The sequence below is a fragment of the Oryx dammah genome, unplaced genomic scaffold, assembly GCF_014754425.2.
Source record: "Oryx dammah isolate SB20612 unplaced genomic scaffold, SCBI_Odam_1.1 HiC_scaffold_3, whole genome shotgun sequence".
Lineage (NCBI taxonomy): Eukaryota > Metazoa > Chordata > Mammalia > Artiodactyla > Bovidae > Oryx > Oryx dammah.
This window is the reverse complement of record NW_024070187.1, coordinates 23882936-23901468: the sequence shown is the minus strand read 5'-3', so window position 1 is coordinate 23901468 and position 18533 is coordinate 23882936. Positions and strand designations below refer to the sequence as shown.

Here is an 18533-nt window from a genome sequence, read left to right as displayed (position 1 = left end):
GTTTAGGCTGGAATCCAAATTTTTACCGTTTACCAGTTATAAACCTTGGGTAAGTTATTCTTCTGTCTTGGTTTCTACATATCTAACACAAATATGCTGATGCTGATAAAAATAATAATACAAGTAATAATTTAATATTAGAAATTGTGTCTTACTACTGTTGTTATATTAACCAAGATAATGAATGTAAAGGTTTTAGCACAGTGCCTGGACACAGTGACAAGTTTAAGCACAGTGCCTCAGACACCAACCAATGATACTTGGGTAGACTTCTGAATTCAAGTTTAGGAATATAATATTGATGAACAAGATAGATGTTTTCCCGTTATTTATCAAAACTGTTTTTCCTTTAAAAAGTATTCAGAACAGGAAAAATGTGTATTCAAGCCCATAGGATAAACCCCCTTGAAGAAAAGACAAAGTAAACTCATTCAAAGGTACGTGAGAAGTCTTGTTTGTTTTTGTGGGGAAATTTTGACTGGAAGATTTGTAGGTAATGTGTGATATATTCTCAGTTCCGAGTCCCTACTAGTTAATTAATCCCAATGATGGATATCTTTAATTCTAGGCAATAATGAACAAATTCATAGTTCTTAGACTGTCACTCAAAGCACAAGTTTTAAAAGACTTATACACTTTTCTTTTTAAAACCCCATAAAATCTCGAATGATCACAAGAAGGGCTTTGTAGAGAAAAACTAGGAAAAGCTAGCATGCGGTTTATCATTGTCCAAAGATGATCCTCAAGATCTATCAGATTGCAAGGGGATATTTCAGCTCAGTCAGGGGGAATTTAGAAGTCTTTCTCTGCTGGCTGATCACAACCAGTGTGTCAGCCGACAACATACGCGTACTCTTAGATGACAGCAGTGCTAGCTAATTAGCTCTTGTTTCTGTTTTGACTACTGACAGACTTAAATTATATTCATATTGTCATGCAGAACAAATGAATAGAAAGGTTTGCCTTTGATCTAAATCATATAATTAAAAAACAAATGGCTAAAGATAATTTTGGCTTGAAAACCAAATATCCTATTTCAACAGAAGTTCAAGTTGACTTATAAAAATCCAGACATTACCTCTGAGATTGACATTACAAAATGTCCTGAATATCTCTGCAAATTCCTCAATCCTCTTATCACTTTGACTTTTTAAAGATTTAACGCTATAGTTGTAAGTATAAAGCATGCTCTTTATGTATAATTCTTGAACTAGAATAAATTTCATCCTTTCATTATGATTAAAAAGCTTTCCCTTTTCCTGATCCTTATAAACTCTCTTCCAACAATCTTTATTAAAGGTCAAGAAAATGGTTTTTATAAAAGCCAGAATAACATATCACTTGTAGTAATTTAAATTGCAGAAGAATTTGTACTTTTTTGCTGAGGAGCTCTGTAAAGCACTCTAGGGGTGTTGGAATATTTTCCTTTTAAAGACAAATGCTCCACGCTTGGCATGCTCTACCCATTGTTGCATCCATTTGAAGACTTCTAGATTAGAGTTGAGCATGGGCAAAGCACCCCTCAAGGGAAAGTGTATGTGTTGGAGATCTTTGCCTTTTTTTTTATAATCTACTGGGCTTCCCAGGTGGTGCTAGTGGTAAAGAACCCACCTGCCAGTGCAGGAGACATAAGAAACATGGGTTTGATCCCTGGGTCGAAAAGATCCTTTGGAGGAGGGCATGGCAACCCACTAGAGTATTCTTGCCTGGAGAATCCCATGGACAGAGGGACCTGGTGGACTACAGACCATAGAGTTGCACAGAGTCAGACACAACCGACACGACTTAGCACACACACATACTCTACTGCTTTTCTTTTACTTTTTTTACTTCATTTTTCTTCTCAAAGAAACATAAAGAGACACCAGTCAGAAATACAAGTTTGCTTTCTGATGTCCTTGATTAGAAGTTGCCCAGACATTGAGAGGCGAAACCAAAATGATCATTTACATAATCCTTAATGCTGACCATTTTAAAATACACTGCAAAAAAAATCAATTGTAAAAGGTAGGTTTAAATAGGTTCTTCTGGCTCCACTACATTGTCCTCATATCACTAAGATAATTTAACACTGAAATAAGCTTGTGTTGGGTACTCAGTTGCTTCAGTCGTGTCTGACTCTTTGTGACCCTATGGACTATATGACTCTTTGTGACCCTATGGACTGTAGCCCACAAAGCTCCTCTGTCCATGGGATTTTCCAGGCAAGAATATTGAGTGAGTTGCCATGTCCTCCTGCAGGGGATCCTCCCAACCAAGGGATCAAATCTGCGTCTCCTGCATTAGCAGGTGGCTTCTTTACCTGCTGAGCTGTTGGGAAATCAGCTTATGTAATCATAGAAGTTAAAGAGCTGCCACTGTCAACCTGTGCATTCCACAGCTTTCCAAAGGACTTCCACCAACACAATGTTTCAATCCCTTGTGTCCAAGGAGTGGTCAAGGTTAATCAGTCAGCTTTTAACTTTCAACTGAAGAATATACCCCAATGGAGTGGTAGCTATAATCATATGGTATTTTTAGGAAAGTGATACTCTGAAAAATAATATCATAATTATGTATTTATGAAATGTTGGTATAAACTGGAGATTTAATAATGATTGCTAGAACAAATCATTATATTTTTAAAAGAGATAAAATATGCACAGAGAGAGTATCAATCAAATGAAGTATGAAAAATCTCAGTCTTGTTATCTTCTTAATGAATGCAGTACACAGTGTCATAAATGCCCTTACATCCTGGTCACATACTGTGAATTACAAAGAGAAATACCAAAGAGATGGTAAACTGACTTCCTGTGGACAGAGTCTAGTGTGTTAATCCTTTGTCCCTTTCTCACTTCTTAGATGCCTTTCATCAGTGAGCTCTCATACTCTAATAATCAATCCCCAAATACTCAAAATTACTATTGCCATTTTCACAGTCACATTATGATATTTTTAGTGTGGTGAGTACAGTAATTATTTGTTAACAGCAACACATGAAAGTACGAATAAAATATCTTTATGTACAAAGTGGCAAGGCAGGATTTTGACCCAATATTTAATAACATACTTGCAAATTTTCCCTGTGTTAACATAGTGGAAAACAATAAATATAAACGTTAGGTAATATAAGGACAATGAAAAAGTAGAAAAGTCTCCATGGATGAAAACTGTTGGTTCTGAAAACTTTAAACTAAAGGGACAGAGGTCATCAGTGAAACCACATGCTGGTCTCTCAGGTTAACTGCTCACAGATGCCCCTCCTAAAATCCACTCTCCTAGGAATATGGTATTCCTATGAAATGCGGTAATGTGCTTCTTCACATCCTAAAGGACAGGGGAGCAGCATGATTCTTTCCGATTCCGTTAGATTACTACTGCGTGTCATCTGGACATCACTTCATTGCGACAGGTGACTGGAGAGCAGGATTGGAAGTCAGGACTGATTCCACAGGGCTTTCTCCCCATGGAGCATTGAAGCTGAAGAGTAAGCCTGTTGGGGGGAAATTAAAAAGTTCAGATTACAAGAAAGGGAAGAAGTAGAGATGCTGGAGGGAGACCGCCACTTGGTAAGAAATGTCAGAGACCAGCTGAATTTTTCCACCCAGTAGAGTCACTGAAGGGACTTCCCTGGTGGCTCAGACAATAAGCAATCTAGCTACAATGTGGGAGACCTGGGTTCGACTCTGGGGTCGGGAAGGCCCCCTGGAGAAGGGAATGACAACCCACGCCAGTATTCTTGCCTGGAGAATTCCATGGCCAGAGGAGCCTGGTGGGCTATAGTCCATGGGGTTGCAGAGTCAGACACAACTGAGCAGTTAACACACACACACACACATAGAGTCACTGGAATGTCCCATACACACTTCAACCTCAACAATTCTGAAAGGAAACCCACTAGAGTGCCTCCCAAACCCACTCCCTCTTGCTCAGTCTTTCCAACCTTTTCTCTTACCTCCACTATCCATACAGACAATCATACTACAAGCATGGCCATAATCGATACCTCTAATAGTCCTCACCCACAATGCCTGCATTCACACAATCACTACCTCTGGAGAAATTTTATTTTCCAGACACTTCTCTATTCCATACTGCTGCTCCATCTCCATTCCAGACTTGGTTTAGTCAGAACTGCAATAGCCCTCTGACTTCTCTGCTTCTAGTCTTATCACTCTTGAATTAATCTTCCACATTAAATATTCAGTGACGTGTTTCAAACACAAATCTCACCATATTTGTCTTCTGATTAAAACACTTCACTGTACCCTATCACTAATGGGAAATTTATTGGCAACTTTCATGCTTTGCTGCTGTGTACTTATCAGGGAGAAGAATGAAGGGGCACTCTCCACCTCTCCTTCACAGGAAGGCTGTAGTTGATTACTTTGGGTTTTCTCATTTGCAGTACAGAAACAACTGTCTGTGTTGGTCTGAAAAGGAGCAGAAGCTGGAAGTTTCTGTGCTTTAATTGGGAAAGGGGCACACGTCCCCCACATGGAAGGGCTTTGGTGCCCTTTCATGCTGCTGGTGGCAGTGCTGGTGGTTTGCTGGAATCTGGGAGGAGAATGACAAGGTGGGGCTGGGGTGGTCAGGGGGACCAGGGTGGAGACCTGCATTTTACTCCCTCGTGGCATGGTTGGTGGAGGCAGGGCCTTTGGTAGGAACCAGTGCACTGCTGCCTTGCCTGGGAGGAAGCTGGACTCTAGTTGCCATGGTGTGGGGGATGCGTTAAAGAGCCAAAAGTGGACAGAGGGTCTGTGTCAAACCTTAGTCTGCAGAAGTGACTATAAAGCAGGGCATTTCTAATGTCCTCCCAGAGCACCTGTGGCTGACAGATGGTCCAACCCAGGCAAGAGCATGGTGTAGTTCTAGAAGAAGTACAGTGATTATTGGGATGACAGAAACAGTCCGCACTCTCAGATTTTGGCCTAATTTCCTGGATGTGTTCTACATTCAAGGTCAGAGCGTCTCTCAAAATGAATAAATGGCTTCTTGATGGCATTAATAAAAAGGAAAGAATCTGATTTTATTCTGCTTAAGAAAAGAAAGCATTTCATTCTCTCCATGTGGAGTCCTATACACTGTAGCTTAGCTAACCCCTCTTATGATCTGGTACCCTCAACTGCCTCACCCTCACTTATCAGCTCTGCTGGCACTGAGCTCTATCTTCTAGAACTGTGCTTCTGACATTATCTATGGATCAGGTTGGCTTTTTTAAACATCACTAATCAGTTGCAAACTGGCATTTTTTAAAATAAAATCACGAGTAAAATGTTGAAGCAATATCAGATTGCTATAAAAATTTTAAATGCTTACACTCAGAGGCTGTACTTAATCTCATTGTGGAACAGAATCAACGGTTCACTGACCCTGCAACAGCTCTAGGGTAAACAGTTTTCTATAAAATTTTCCATACCCCATGCAGTTTCATAATTCTTTGCATTTATACATGCTGTTCCTCCCCGTGTCTAGAAAAACCTAGGTCACTTTTTTTCTTATCCTGTAAGTCTCAACTTAAATACTAAATTCTCTAAGAAATTTATCATTAAACTTCAAGGTACTATGGCTATCTATATATAAAGTGAAAGTCACTCAGCCATGTCTGACTCTTTGCGACCCTATGGGCTGTAGCCCACCAGGCTCCTCTGTCCATGGGATTCTCCGGGCAAGAATACTGGAGTAGGTTGCCATTCCCTTCTCTGGGGTATCTTCCCGATCCAAGGATTGAACCCTGGTCTCCCACACTGAGGTCAGATTCTTTACCATCTATCTTATTTACCATATTCTGCTAAAATGATCTTATTTGTATATCTTGCCATGAGTCTAAGCTTCTTCAGGACAGCAACCATGTCATGTTCCTCTTAATATCTGGTCTAGTACTCAGCAGAGTAAGATTTCTGTCACTTTTTTCTTCAACTGAACCATAATCCTCTGTAGGTGAGCTTCTAAGTGAAGCTAAGTGTTTGCAACATAGATCAGCTAGGTAAACATTTTGATTTGTTTGAGTAAGATAATGGTCAGGATTAATATGGTCCTGCTAATTTTTTCTCCTTAAAGATCAGAAATGAACAATAGGAACAAACTGGGGTTTTCACCAGAGTGTATTCCACATTGACAGTCTTTCTCAAGAAACAGATTTTGCTTGCTTCATTAATGATTTTATCCATTAGTTGATGTTCCAGTTTGAATGTTTATACAATACCAGCATAAACTGTCTTTCCAACATTATAATCCCTGTAAAATTCAGTTTGCCAGCTTCAACGATAATGCAAAACTTTATGGTCATGGAATGTTTCACAACCCTAAATATTATACATTTGTAATTCTCTAAAAAATTAATGATTGCTTTAATAATAAAGTATCATGTTAGATTCTTTAACCATATTGACAATACTTTATAAACAAAGGAGCACAATGGTTTTAAGAGAAAAGACCATTCTGTCCTGGTTTTATAGATGTTGAACACAGTGTAAAGCATTATAAAGAAATTCGTTCAGGGCTATAGACTAGTATTGGAAAATAAATCTCTTTTTACTTGTGATGTTTTCTTTTTAGCCCTCATCTTTCATTTTAAATGTAAGAAAAATAATTGAAAAACATATTAAGCTTTTCTGGAAGTTCAAGAAGATGCTTTTAGATTATCAAGGGTATCATTTAGAAAATTACAGAAGTACAGTGAATTATATCTGGGAGAAAAGTAGAAATGGGTAATATTCCATTTTGTTGAGGATCCGTGGGAAGAGACTTTCATACAAGTTACTGGTCTTGCTTATTCTTGGTTCTTTTTTGATCTGAAATTCCCCTCATATCTTAAATAGGCAGGTGACTTACAGCAGAATGGACAGGGGAACTACTGGCAAGGGAGTGACCAGGTGGCAGCCAGTCCCCTGCCTTCTACAGCATAGGATTGGTCTCAGAACAATTAAAAAGGACTTCTGTTCAAATCTAAAATTGTTTTCCCTCTCATTTAAGATTTATCTTGGACACTGTTGCTGTTTAGTCACTCAGTAGTATCCGACTCTTTTATGACCTCATGGACTGTAGCCCTGCCAGGCTCCTCTGTCTATGGGATTTCCCAGACAAGAATGCCGGAGTGATTTGCCATTTCCTTCTCCAGGGGATCTTTCCAATCCAGAGACTGAACCTGTGTCTCTTGCACTGGCAGGCAGCCTTATATCTTGGACATGTTTCAGTTTGTTTCAGTTCAGTTCAGTTCAGTTGCTCAGTCGTGTCCGACTCTTTGCAGTCCCATGGACCACAGCACGCCAGGCCTCCCTGTCCGTCACCAACTCCAGGAGTCTACTCAAACTCATGTCCATTGAGTCGGTGATGTCATCCAACCATCTCATCCTCTGTTGTCCCCTTCTCCTCCCTCCTTCAATCTTTCCCAGCATCAGGGTCTTTACAAATGAGTCAGTTCTTCGAATCAGGAGGCCAAAGGAGTTTCAGCTTCAGCATCAGTCCTGCCAATGAATATTCAGGACTGATTTCCTTTATGGTGGACTGGTTGGATCTCCTTGCAGTCAAAGGGACTCTCAAGAGTCCTCCAACACCACAGTTGGAAAGACATGTTTATGTGCAATTAAAAAATTATCTTGAGAGTTATTTCTTTTTGTTAGCTGTGTAATATCATCAAAAATAGGATGAAAAATAATTTATTTGAAATTTCCATACCATTAGACATACCATTTCTAAACATTTGTTACTATTCTCTGTATACTAATTTTTAATAATATTTCAATAATTTCCTTATGAAAATTTCCTAAAGTGAAGTTACTAGGTGACAAATGTGAAATTTTAAGTCTCTTAGCTAATATTACCAAACTGCTCTTCAAAAACATTAATCCAATTAATCCAATTTATGCTGTCAAATGCAGCATATGAAATTATCTGTTTCACCAGTATGCTTTTTAAATACTGGAAAAAGAGAGCTCAATTAAATTGAAGGTTATAATTTTATATTACCATTTCTATTTTCTCCTCTATGAATTGCCTGTTCATGGCCTCGGCTCATTAAAAAATTTTCCCATTTGTGTAAATGCCTTTGGGTATTTAGAATATTAATTAATTGGTCTTGTATTTATGGCAAATGTTTTCCAATTCATAGTTTTCTTTATGATAATTTTTTACGCTTGAAAATTTTAAGTCATGATGTAGTAGAAATTTCTGTCTTGGAAATTGAATTTTCTTATATTGTTTCCTGGTTTGAAAATTCTTAATCAGACACATAATAAAACCTAACTAAATTTTCTTCTACTGTCTTTCTTTTACATTAAGTTCTTTATACATTTCCCCCATATAGATATGGCCTTCCCTGGTGGCTCAGATGGTAAAGAATCTGCTGCAGTGTCAGAGACCCGGGTTCGATCCCTGGTCAGGAAGATCCCCTAGAGAAGGGAAAGGCTACTCACTCCAGTATTCTTGGGCTTCCCTGTGGCTCAGTTGGTAAAGAATCCATCTGTAATGTGGGAGATCTGGGTTCAATCCCTGGGTTGGGAAGATCCCCTGGAGAAGGGAAAGACTACCCACTCCAGTATTCTCACCTGGAGAATTCCATGGACTGTACAGTCCATGAGGTCACAATGAGTTGGACACAACTGAGCAACTTTCATTTTCATAAATAATATTAGCTAATGATCCTTCACACTCATTATTAACCAGGTTTTTTTTTCAGACTATTTGTTGGCATCAGTAAGAAAAAAGATGTGCTTTCCTGCTCTGCATTTTTGCATAGAAATTCTGACCTAAGTAGAAGTTCTATATAACAGCAAATCAGTTCCTTTAGTTATGTCACCCTTGTCACTCCTAATTAATCATGAGAAAATTAATCTGAGAAGAAGATTAACAAAGCATATTTGCACTGTTCAGTTCAATCAGTTCAGTCGCTCAATCCTGTCCAATTCTTTGCGACCCCATGAATCGCAGCACGCCAGGCCTCCTGTCCATCACCATTTCCTGGAGTTCACTCAAACTCATGTCCATTGAGTTGGTGATGCCATCCAGCCATCTCATCCTCTGTCGTCCCCTTCTCCTCCTGCCCCCAATCCCTCCCAGAATCAGAGTCTTTTCCAATGAGTCAACTCTTTGCATGAGGTAAAATAGCACAAATATGTATAGAAATATATACAGCTAATATATTTCTAAAATTTGAAACTTAACAAAAGTTGTTTTTGCACTAATAGACATTTTGAGGTGGTATCAGCTAATATCTGTGAGCAAAGTAAATTATGCAGGGAAAGTTTAAACTAAAATAATCATTTTCTTATTCTGAAAAATTATGGTTCCTAAATGTAGCAATAAATATGCAATGAAAGGATAATATTTTTTGAAACTCTTACTGACCTTTAGCTGTTGACATGAAGGTCTCAGAGTTTAGAACTAGACTGAAGTGATGAAGTGTATCAATCATGCCATGTAGTTTTAAATCTTTTTCTCTTAATTATTTTCTTATTTCTTGTGTGTACTTTCATGTTCTCACTAGACGAACTTCACAGAGAGGGCAATGATCATAGATGAAAGGTATTTTGGAACTCCATTAAATATAATACTCTGCACTAAATAGATGATCATTATATGAAGCAGCAGGCATTAAATACATCTAGAAATTTATAATGAGATGAACATTTTTAACATGAGTTAATGTTTCCATATAAGTGTTTGCTGTTACCTACAGATCCAAAGACTTCTCAGCATTTTTTTTCAACTTCTAGTTCAAATGTGTGTGCTAAGCTGGTTCAGTTTTGTCTGACTATATATTTGTGACCCTATGGACTGTAGCCCAGGCTTCCCTGGTGGCTCAGTGGTAAAGAATCCGCCTGCAATACAAGAGTCTCAGGAGATGTGTGTTCGATCCCTGGGTTGGGAAGATCCTCTGAAGGAGGGCGGGGCAACCCACTCCAGTGTTCTTGCCTGGAGAACCCCATGGGCAGGGGAGCCTAATAGGTTACAGTCCATGGGGTCTCAAAGACTTGGACACGACTGAAGCATGTCTGTGACACACAGACTGTAGCCTGCCAGGCTCCTCTGCCCACAGGATTCTGCAGGCAAGAATACTGGAGTGGATTGTTATTCCCTTCTCCAGGGGATCTTCCCAACCCAGGGATCAAACCCATGCTTCCGGTGTCTCCTGCACTGCAGGCAGATTCTTTAGCTCTGAGCCACAAGTGTATTCTATTTATCATGAATTTCTGAGCTGATATTTGATTTCTAGTTGATACCTTAGAAAGCAATTACTGGTTACTACATTTAAAGTTCAATGATTCAAGAGAAATAAAATGAAAAGGGGTAAGACAAATAGACAATAGAATTGACCAATGTCAAACATGTTTCTTCCCATTCCTTTCATCTTTACTCTTCAGAACATTGTTATGTAATTCCACAATTACTCAGAAAGGCAACAGAAATTATTTACCTCTGCAAATCCAAAGACAAGAGATTAAAGGCTAGGAATATCTTTAGCAATAATTTTTAAAGTACAAAAGTGGAAAGGAACAGGAATTGGGTGATAATTCATTTTGTTGAGCTTGTTTGGATCAGCACTCGTCCTTATTTTCTGTACAGAGACTGTGTTAAGGCTGCCTCCTATATGGAGACTTTTCTGTCTTTTTCTTTCCAACTGAACACTTCATCTTCCTCCAAAGTGGACAATTAGTTACCAAGATTTGAGCATGTTAATAATCTGGAAGGTACTGTTTTTCAACAGGCACAGGATTGCAAAGGAACCATAGCTGTTATGGAAGGAAGCTTTCCATGCACTAGTGAGGGCTTGAACACATGTCTCTGGGTTTCTAACTTCTCAGCTTCTTGAATCTTGCGTCTGAAAGAGCTTCCTCTCTCATCCTAACCTACCTTTTGCTGACTAGAGAAGGATGAAATTCTGACCCTGATGCATATGTCTGGATGATACTCCTTTGTGTATCTCTCCTGCTTCTAGCCAAAGAAGCATCATTTACTCAATAAACACTGGCTGAGTATCCATAACAGCGTTGTACTTGTACTAGGAAGTAGACACAGGTAGTGGACGTAACAGTGATATCCCCCCTCCCCTGGATACTACCCAGAGTGACTACCATTGTGGTCAGGCCAATTCAGGGCATATACCTATTTGTCCTTTTGTTTTTTTCACCATTAGTTACCATAAAGTAAATTTTTCTGCAGATTCTAAAAATTACAAGACACTGTGAGGGCATGTTCTTAATGTTTCTTGTGAAAACTAAAGTCAGAAGAGAATTTTCTTATGCAATTGTAGAAAGGCAAAAGACCATCCTATGCTAAGCCAGAAAGGTGGACTCCAGCAGGCCTGAAATTGGCCTGAGTTGTTTTACTGCAATAAGACATACACTTGCCTTGCATGGACTCCTGGTCAAAGCATGGATCACACAGAATGACAGTTGCTCCTATCCAGAGGTTTGAGAGCTTTCAATTATTCATTGATTAACAATTACTGTAATGAGATTGAAGACTTTGCACTGGTCTCGTTGGGACACCTGGAAGGCTCTGTCACTCCTCTGCCTTTCTGAATACCCAGGTATATGGACTCCCAGCTGAGAGCATGTTTTGGATCACCTTGTTTGAGGTGCTTTGTGTGCACATCCATCGTTCCTAGTCCCAGAGAGAAAGCATACCTGAGTGTGGTCCTTACAGAGGAAGCACAGTTGGGTCTCCCATCTGGCATCTCTGGACTCCTTGCCCTGAGCCAACCTTTGACTGTGATGTGCTTCTTTATCTTTAGGCGGCTGATGTGTCAAATTTTTTTTCATAATAAATCGCAAATTTGTAAGCACAGTCATCTGGGGTCCTGCAATCCTTCCCCAGCAATAGAACCCTAACTGCCACTGGAAGTGTGCATATGCTGACCGGGACAGAGGCAAACAGCAGCTATGAGGGAACGCTACCAAAAGGCAGAAAGAATGGACTGCATTGTCCCTGAGGGAGGCAGGACAACTGGAAGAAATCTTCTACAGCCCCCAAGACATTTATTTCTCTGGCAAGTGTTCCTCGTGTTTGTTTTTAGACAAATAGAAAATGATGGTTTCACTGACACAAGCCATTAACTTTTCAGGTTATAAAAGTATAAAAATAATCTGCGCTGCAGCAGGCTAACAAAACAGATATTAATGAGGATCTCAGTGAATGAAATTAGGAAACTTACATATTTATTGCCCAGGTGTGTAGAGGATTCATCAAGCTGTCAGTTCTTGGTTTTTCCTTGTGCAGAGTGTTCCCCTAAAAACAGAAGTTATGTTTTGCACAGAGAGTGAATAAGGATGAAAATAAGTTTCTCAGCTTTTTTTTTTTTTCAAGGAAAGTCCAATTTCCCCTCAAGAGTGTCATCAGAGCCACAATTTACCTCTTGGTATTTATTGCCTGGAAATCCTTCCCCAAGATTTATGAGCTTTTTCGGCCATTGTTTATTTTTACCCTAGAGGAGTGATGCTGACTCGCTCCCTGCTGGTAGATGGTGTGAGCTGGGAGGTGATAGCAAGAGAGGCACCCAAGAGAATGAGTTATTGAATTTTGCTTGGTCCATGAGCTGGCTCTGCCTAAGCAAAACTATGTCATATATTTAAAGTGCCATTTTATCAGAAAAACATTCAAGGTCCCTCTGTTTAAATAATTCAGTGAGAGTTTTGTGAAAATGAATTTATAGGCCAACATGAATACTTTGATGACATACAAAGCAGCACAGGGAACATTACTCAAAATAACAGTGTTTTTCCATCATCTGATATAAAGATAAATATTAACTTAGGATGATGCGAAGCTGAAAGACCATGAGCATTTTCATGTGCTCATGGATCTGTGGTCAAAGCCTTTCACATTACCTGTGTCTTTCATGTAGATTCAAGTATCAACATCAGTCATGATTTATAAAAGCAATATCGGTCAAGGTCTCCAGCTTTGAGAATAAATGTCATTGCTTTGCTCCAGCTTTTATCTGCCAGTTAGGACCATCTTCTGGGGACTCAAGTGATTCATCTCTTACCTGCACTGTCATGGGGATAATAGTACCAGAGATCTAAGAAGAACAAACCTGGGACTACCCTTCAAGAGCTCCTTAAATTTTGTTTCAAGAAATGTCTGGCTCTGAGCAATAGCCCTCATAGCTCCCGGCCCAGCACAACCCTTTGCTCACTATTGCATATTTTACAAAAGGCACAACACCTCCTGGAATCCATGGCTATTTAGTACAGGAATAAGAAGTAAACAAAAGAAATATTTATTGAACCCCTACTATCCACCAGAAGTCACATAAACAATTCATATGAAAATTACTACAATTGTTAATATCTCCCTTAATAACTCCCACAGTCTGTCTAGCTGAGAATAGAAAGTGTGAAGAGATTAAATAATTATATGATTCTAATAATACTTATAATAATGACATATATGGTAAAAGCAAATAAAATACAATTACACCTAGAAAAACACAACTGGAAGGAAATGCCAGTATTGATGCCAGGTTGTCTCTCATAAGTAGTTTTTAATTTTTTCTATTCTCTATTTTCTCCATTCTACATTATGCATATTGAGGTCAAATATTAAAATGGCAATTGAAGCCATTAAGAGATATTCCAAGGTAGTAGTGCTTGCTGACTTGCCAAATCAACAGTTAATGGGAAGACCATATACAGCTGGGACAGACAAGGAGCCTTAGTGCGAAGGAAGTTGTTGTTCAGTCCCTAAGTCGTGTCTGACTCTTTGCAACCCCATGAACTACAGCATGCCAGGCTTCCCTGTCCTTCACTATCTCCCAGAGTTTGTTCAAACTCAGGTCCATAGAGTAAGTGATGCCAACCAACCATCTCATCTTCTGTTGCCCTCTTCTCCTCCTGCCCTCAATCTTTCCTAGTATTAGGGTTTTTCCCATGAGTTGGCTCTTCACACCAAGTGGTCAAAGTATTGGAGCCTCAGCTTCAGCATCAGTCCTTCCAATGAATTTTCAGGGTTGATTTCCTTTAGGATGGACTAGTTTGATCTCCTTGCTCTCCAAGAGACCCTCAAGAGGGTTCAAGAGGGTGCTAGTCTTCTCTGGCACCACAATTTGAAAGAATCAATTCTTTGGCTCTCAGCCTTCTTTATAGTCCAACTCTCAGATCCAAACATGACTACTAGAAAAACCATGGCTTTGACTATACAGACCTTTGTCAGCAAAGTGCTGTCTCTGCTTTTTAATACACGGTCTAGGTTTGTCATAGCTTTTCTTCCAAGAAGCAAGTATCTTTTAATTTAGTGGCTGCAGTCACCATCCACATTGATTTTGGAGCCCAAGAAAATGAAATCTGACACTGTTTCCACTCTTTCCTCATCTATTTGCCATGAAGTGATAGGACTGGATGTCATTATCTTCGTTTTTTGAATGTTGAGTTTTAAGCAAGCTTTTTCACTCTCCTCTTTTACCTTCATCAGAGACTGAGTCAAAATTGAAGGGCTAAAAAGATAGAGTTTGAATCTCTGTATGGCTTTATACATCTATGAATCTTTTGCTCATCTTTACAATTTTGTTCATTTCTACTTATAAATGAACTTTTATTTGTAAAAATAAACAGAGAAGTGTATATTTAATGAATAATTACCAGAACATACTAACTAGTGCTAATATACTAACAATATATAAATAATGTGTAATTACCACAATGGGTAGGAGGGGAAGGTGGGAATGGCAAAGAAGACCAAGGTGCTGTCTCCTCCTTAGTTCACTGAGGAGGACAGTGGATAGGAGGTGAGTGACATGTGAAGAGTTTGTGTTATTAATATTAAATGGTTCAAAAATTGATCAAGAGAAGTCTGGCACATCATGGAAGGCATGCCAAAGTGTTGGAACTTAATATAAGATAATACAAATTTATCAGTGTTTTCTAAGAAAAGGAAAATTATAATGAATTCAGATCTGCTTTTTCTCCCTTCAAAAGGTTCAAAATCAAGTAATACTTTGAAATTAAATTCAGCATCACTGTGTTTTCTTTCTTTGGTGAAATCATGTATTCCTTAATTTAGGCAATTTTGTTCATATTTTTATAACCTTACATGTTAAAAATGAGATAACCTGTATTAACTTTCTGACACGTGGTGTAAGTGGGCATCATGTTTAAAATGCCTCATGTCACATGTATATTTTGCAATCAGTCATGGTGATGTTTACCTTGGCAAGAGTTTTAGTTAAATCTGAGAGGCATCTTGTATGCTCTTATAAAGGGCTTCATGATCTGCTATGTTCAGTGCCTGGTTTTTTTTCTGAAAGCACATTCTCATGTATAGTCAGGCTTTTCTTTTACAATAAAGAAAGCTCCCAATTGAAATAATCAAACTCTAAACATTTAAGGACTACATTTTCAACAAAAACATCTGCTTGAGGAAGATCAGACTTAGAGGAATCAGAAAATATGGATGGATAAACATCAAGACAATCAGAAGAGGAAGATTTCGGGCAAGAAACTGCTTTATCTGGAGAAAACATTCAGAACAATAACCCTTAAGCATAGAGGCTTATAGAAACCCAGGAAGTTTAGTATCCACTGGTATTTTCCCTGAAGGTGGGTTGCTACAGAGCTCTGTTTCCTTGGAAACATGATTTATTGACCTCTAAAATGGCAAAATTTATTTTGAGATACAAGACTGGAGCTTATAAATTGACCTTTGACTAATCCAATTAATTCTTAAGACCACTGAAGCTCAAATTTCATGTTACTAACCTTGGTGTGTTAATTAACGTATGTTTGTTGGTACATTTCTTAGGCCATGTAGCAAATACCATGAAATGTAACAACCATCAATTCTGAATGGTGGGTAGTCACATATTTGTTCTAACAAATTCTTTTCTATATTTTTTAAATATTTAAAATTTTTTATATATGAGATAGAAATTTAGACTTTATTTTTATAATTATTTCAGACTTTATTCTAGTTATATTTTAAGAAAGATGTAACTATTAGGGAAGGGATATTTAAGTAAAAATAATTATGATACTGTAACTTCCTTTGAGTGTGGTGAGAATAATTTTGTAAAGAAAGAACATTCAAATAAGTCTCAGAAGATGGGAAGATATGGAAAGAGATTTGTTTTCAGATGTTTCAGAAGCCATCAAGTCCTGTTAATGGTAGAGAGACTTTAATCAAGTTTAATAAAAACTGTGGTAGTACAAAAAGCATTTGAAGAGCAGTATGTTTTAGATTATCAGTTCTAGGCCATTGAAATCAACTCTGAGTCACCAATTTCACTTTAGCTCTATTACCAAATATTTTCTATAATCAGCTAGGTTGACCTTTGAGAAGTTATTTTATTAAAAGAGGTGTGCTTCCTAACTTGAGATTGGCAGAAATAGAAGTCCCAAAGACTAGCCTTTTTATTTCCATAGTAATATTTCCTCCTTAGACCTATGACCAGAAAAGCTACTTCTGGAGAAAAGGAAGTTTGGAGAGTTAAGGGCCTTCTGAACCATCCCATCATGGTTTACCCACTTATTATTGCAGTTACTGTGAGAGTGGGTAATATCAGCTTATACAGAATTATCCCTGGGCTTTAAAGAAGAATCAGCAAATTTGCAACCAAGAAACACAAGGTTCTCTGGCAATTTCCCCTCCCAAGAGTCTTGATTCTGGTGTCAATTATCATTTCCCTGGTAGAGCAGGTGGTCCTGATCCCAGCCCCCTTATCCCCAGAACAGCCATCGGCTTCCCTCCAGGGGCTTCTAGCTCAGAGCTTGGAGAGCCCCAGAAGCTGCCGAGCAATTTGGTTACATTTTCCAGGAAATAAAGAAGAGTGCATGAAATTACTGTGATGCAGCTTACAAGATCTAGGCAGATTCTGAGAACTTTTCTTGATAAACAGTGTGGTCATGCTCCAGCTCCTCCATGAGCTCATGATTAGTTCACATTCAGGCTTCTGGCCTGTCCCTTCCTGACCAAGTAGAATAGGCTTGGCTACTTAGTCAAAGCTGGTGAACAGCTAGGAGAAACTGGTGAGTGGTTTCCAATTATCCTGTGAATGAATTTTACTCTTTCACTCATTCAGATGGTTACCTTTAAGAAAACAATGTGGGAATAAAGAACAGAAAGATACAAGACTGAAAGTCTGAAGAAAATGGCTCACTTGACGGATTATTTGGCCATGTCTCTGCAGATCTTGGGTGCCCTTGCTTCTCAGTTCTTGTTTGTAATTTGTTCTAGTTTGAATCCTCTACCTGAAATTGGGACCCCTATCAGTGTTTGATATCTTGATCTTGAATTGGAACTACATTTAAAGTCTTCTGTTTTACAAAATTGTTTTCTGCAATATATTTCCAATGTTTATCATCTGATATCTTTCACTTTAACATAACATATGTATTCTGGGACTACTTTGTATAGGTTAAATTGGGGTGATTGAATATTTTAAGTGTCTTGGATATAACTTGATATTTGTTAGAGCCACCTAGATTGTTTTGTAAAACTGAAATTACTTTTTATTTATTTGTTTTGGAATATTGGAGTTTTAAATAATTGGTCTACTCAGTACAAAAAAAGGAATTTGCTTTTTTTTTTAATTTTTAAAAGCTATCTAGCATCCTATTTTTCATTACTCTTGATACAAATATAACTCATACAAATCATATCTATATTTGAAAAACTTTTTACATTTCAAACCAAACAAAATCAAAATCTAAGAAACTGGAAAAAGAAATATAAACTATATCAATAGAAAATTGTGTTTTGTCCTCATTGAGAAGCTCAATTAAAATGATGTGAAATGATATAAGATATGATTTACATTTTAATTGATGAATCCAAGTTCCAAGTGGTTATACACAGCCATTACCAAAAATATAACAAAACAACAACAATACTTTAAAAAAAAAAAAAACCCTGTGGCATGCTTAATGTTTTTTCTGTCACTCCTGCAGAATAGAAAATGCCTCTAGTCATCACTCATTCTTTAGAATACATCTACAAGCAACCTATCAAAGTCAGATAGTCTAATATCTTATCCCAAATGATATTTCTATGGCTCACTTTTCCTTCATAGGAGAATTTCTTTATTTCTTGGGGTTAATAATTATTTCTAAAGAAGTTAGGCTTTTTTATTGTGGCAACGAACAAAATTCAAGTTAGATTTTGAAATAAGCATTTTTCATCTAATCAACATATTGGGAGCTTACCAGACTCATGAGAAATTGTCTTAACAGTGAGAAGCTTCACACTCTCTTTATCGGACTGAGGTCTATTTGAAACAGAAAACATTAAGTTAACACCACAGTAATTAGTATTACATATCTGTGGAACAAAGAAAACATTATATAAACAGAAAGACAAAGATACACGTGCATATATATTTTTAGGTGTTTCTATTGCAAAACTTGTGTCTCTTCATATAAGACACAAACTTTTACAGCACTTTCACTTCTGGAATCAAGTCAATAAATCTGTCATTCTGTTACAGTGATGATCATTAGATAAACTAAATGTCAAAATGGGTCATATGAAACACTTGTCTCAGAGTCCATATTACACATGCCTTCATTTCTGAATTGTGAGGGGGAAGACATAGAAGAGTTTCCAAACCTTTTAGACTG

At 38.0% G+C, this 18533-nt stretch overlaps 1 protein-coding gene across 1 annotated transcript in view; it reads right to left on the bottom strand.

Moving 5' to 3' along the window:
* Positions 1–2567: 2567 nt before the first annotated feature.
* The window catches only part of EMCN (endomucin), a 156265-nt gene continuing 140299 nt past the window's right edge, over positions 2568–18533 (bottom strand). Inside the window, exons 14-16 of the mRNA XM_040238381.1 lie at positions 18120–18181; positions 12137–12210; positions 2568–3475 (exon numbers count right to left, since the gene is read on the bottom strand). Coding sequence (XP_040094315.1) covers positions 12176–12210; positions 18120–18181 — 97 coding nt within the window. The 3' untranslated portion in view covers positions 2568–3475; positions 12137–12175. The remainder of the gene's footprint in view (positions 3476–12136; positions 12211–18119; positions 18182–18533) is intronic.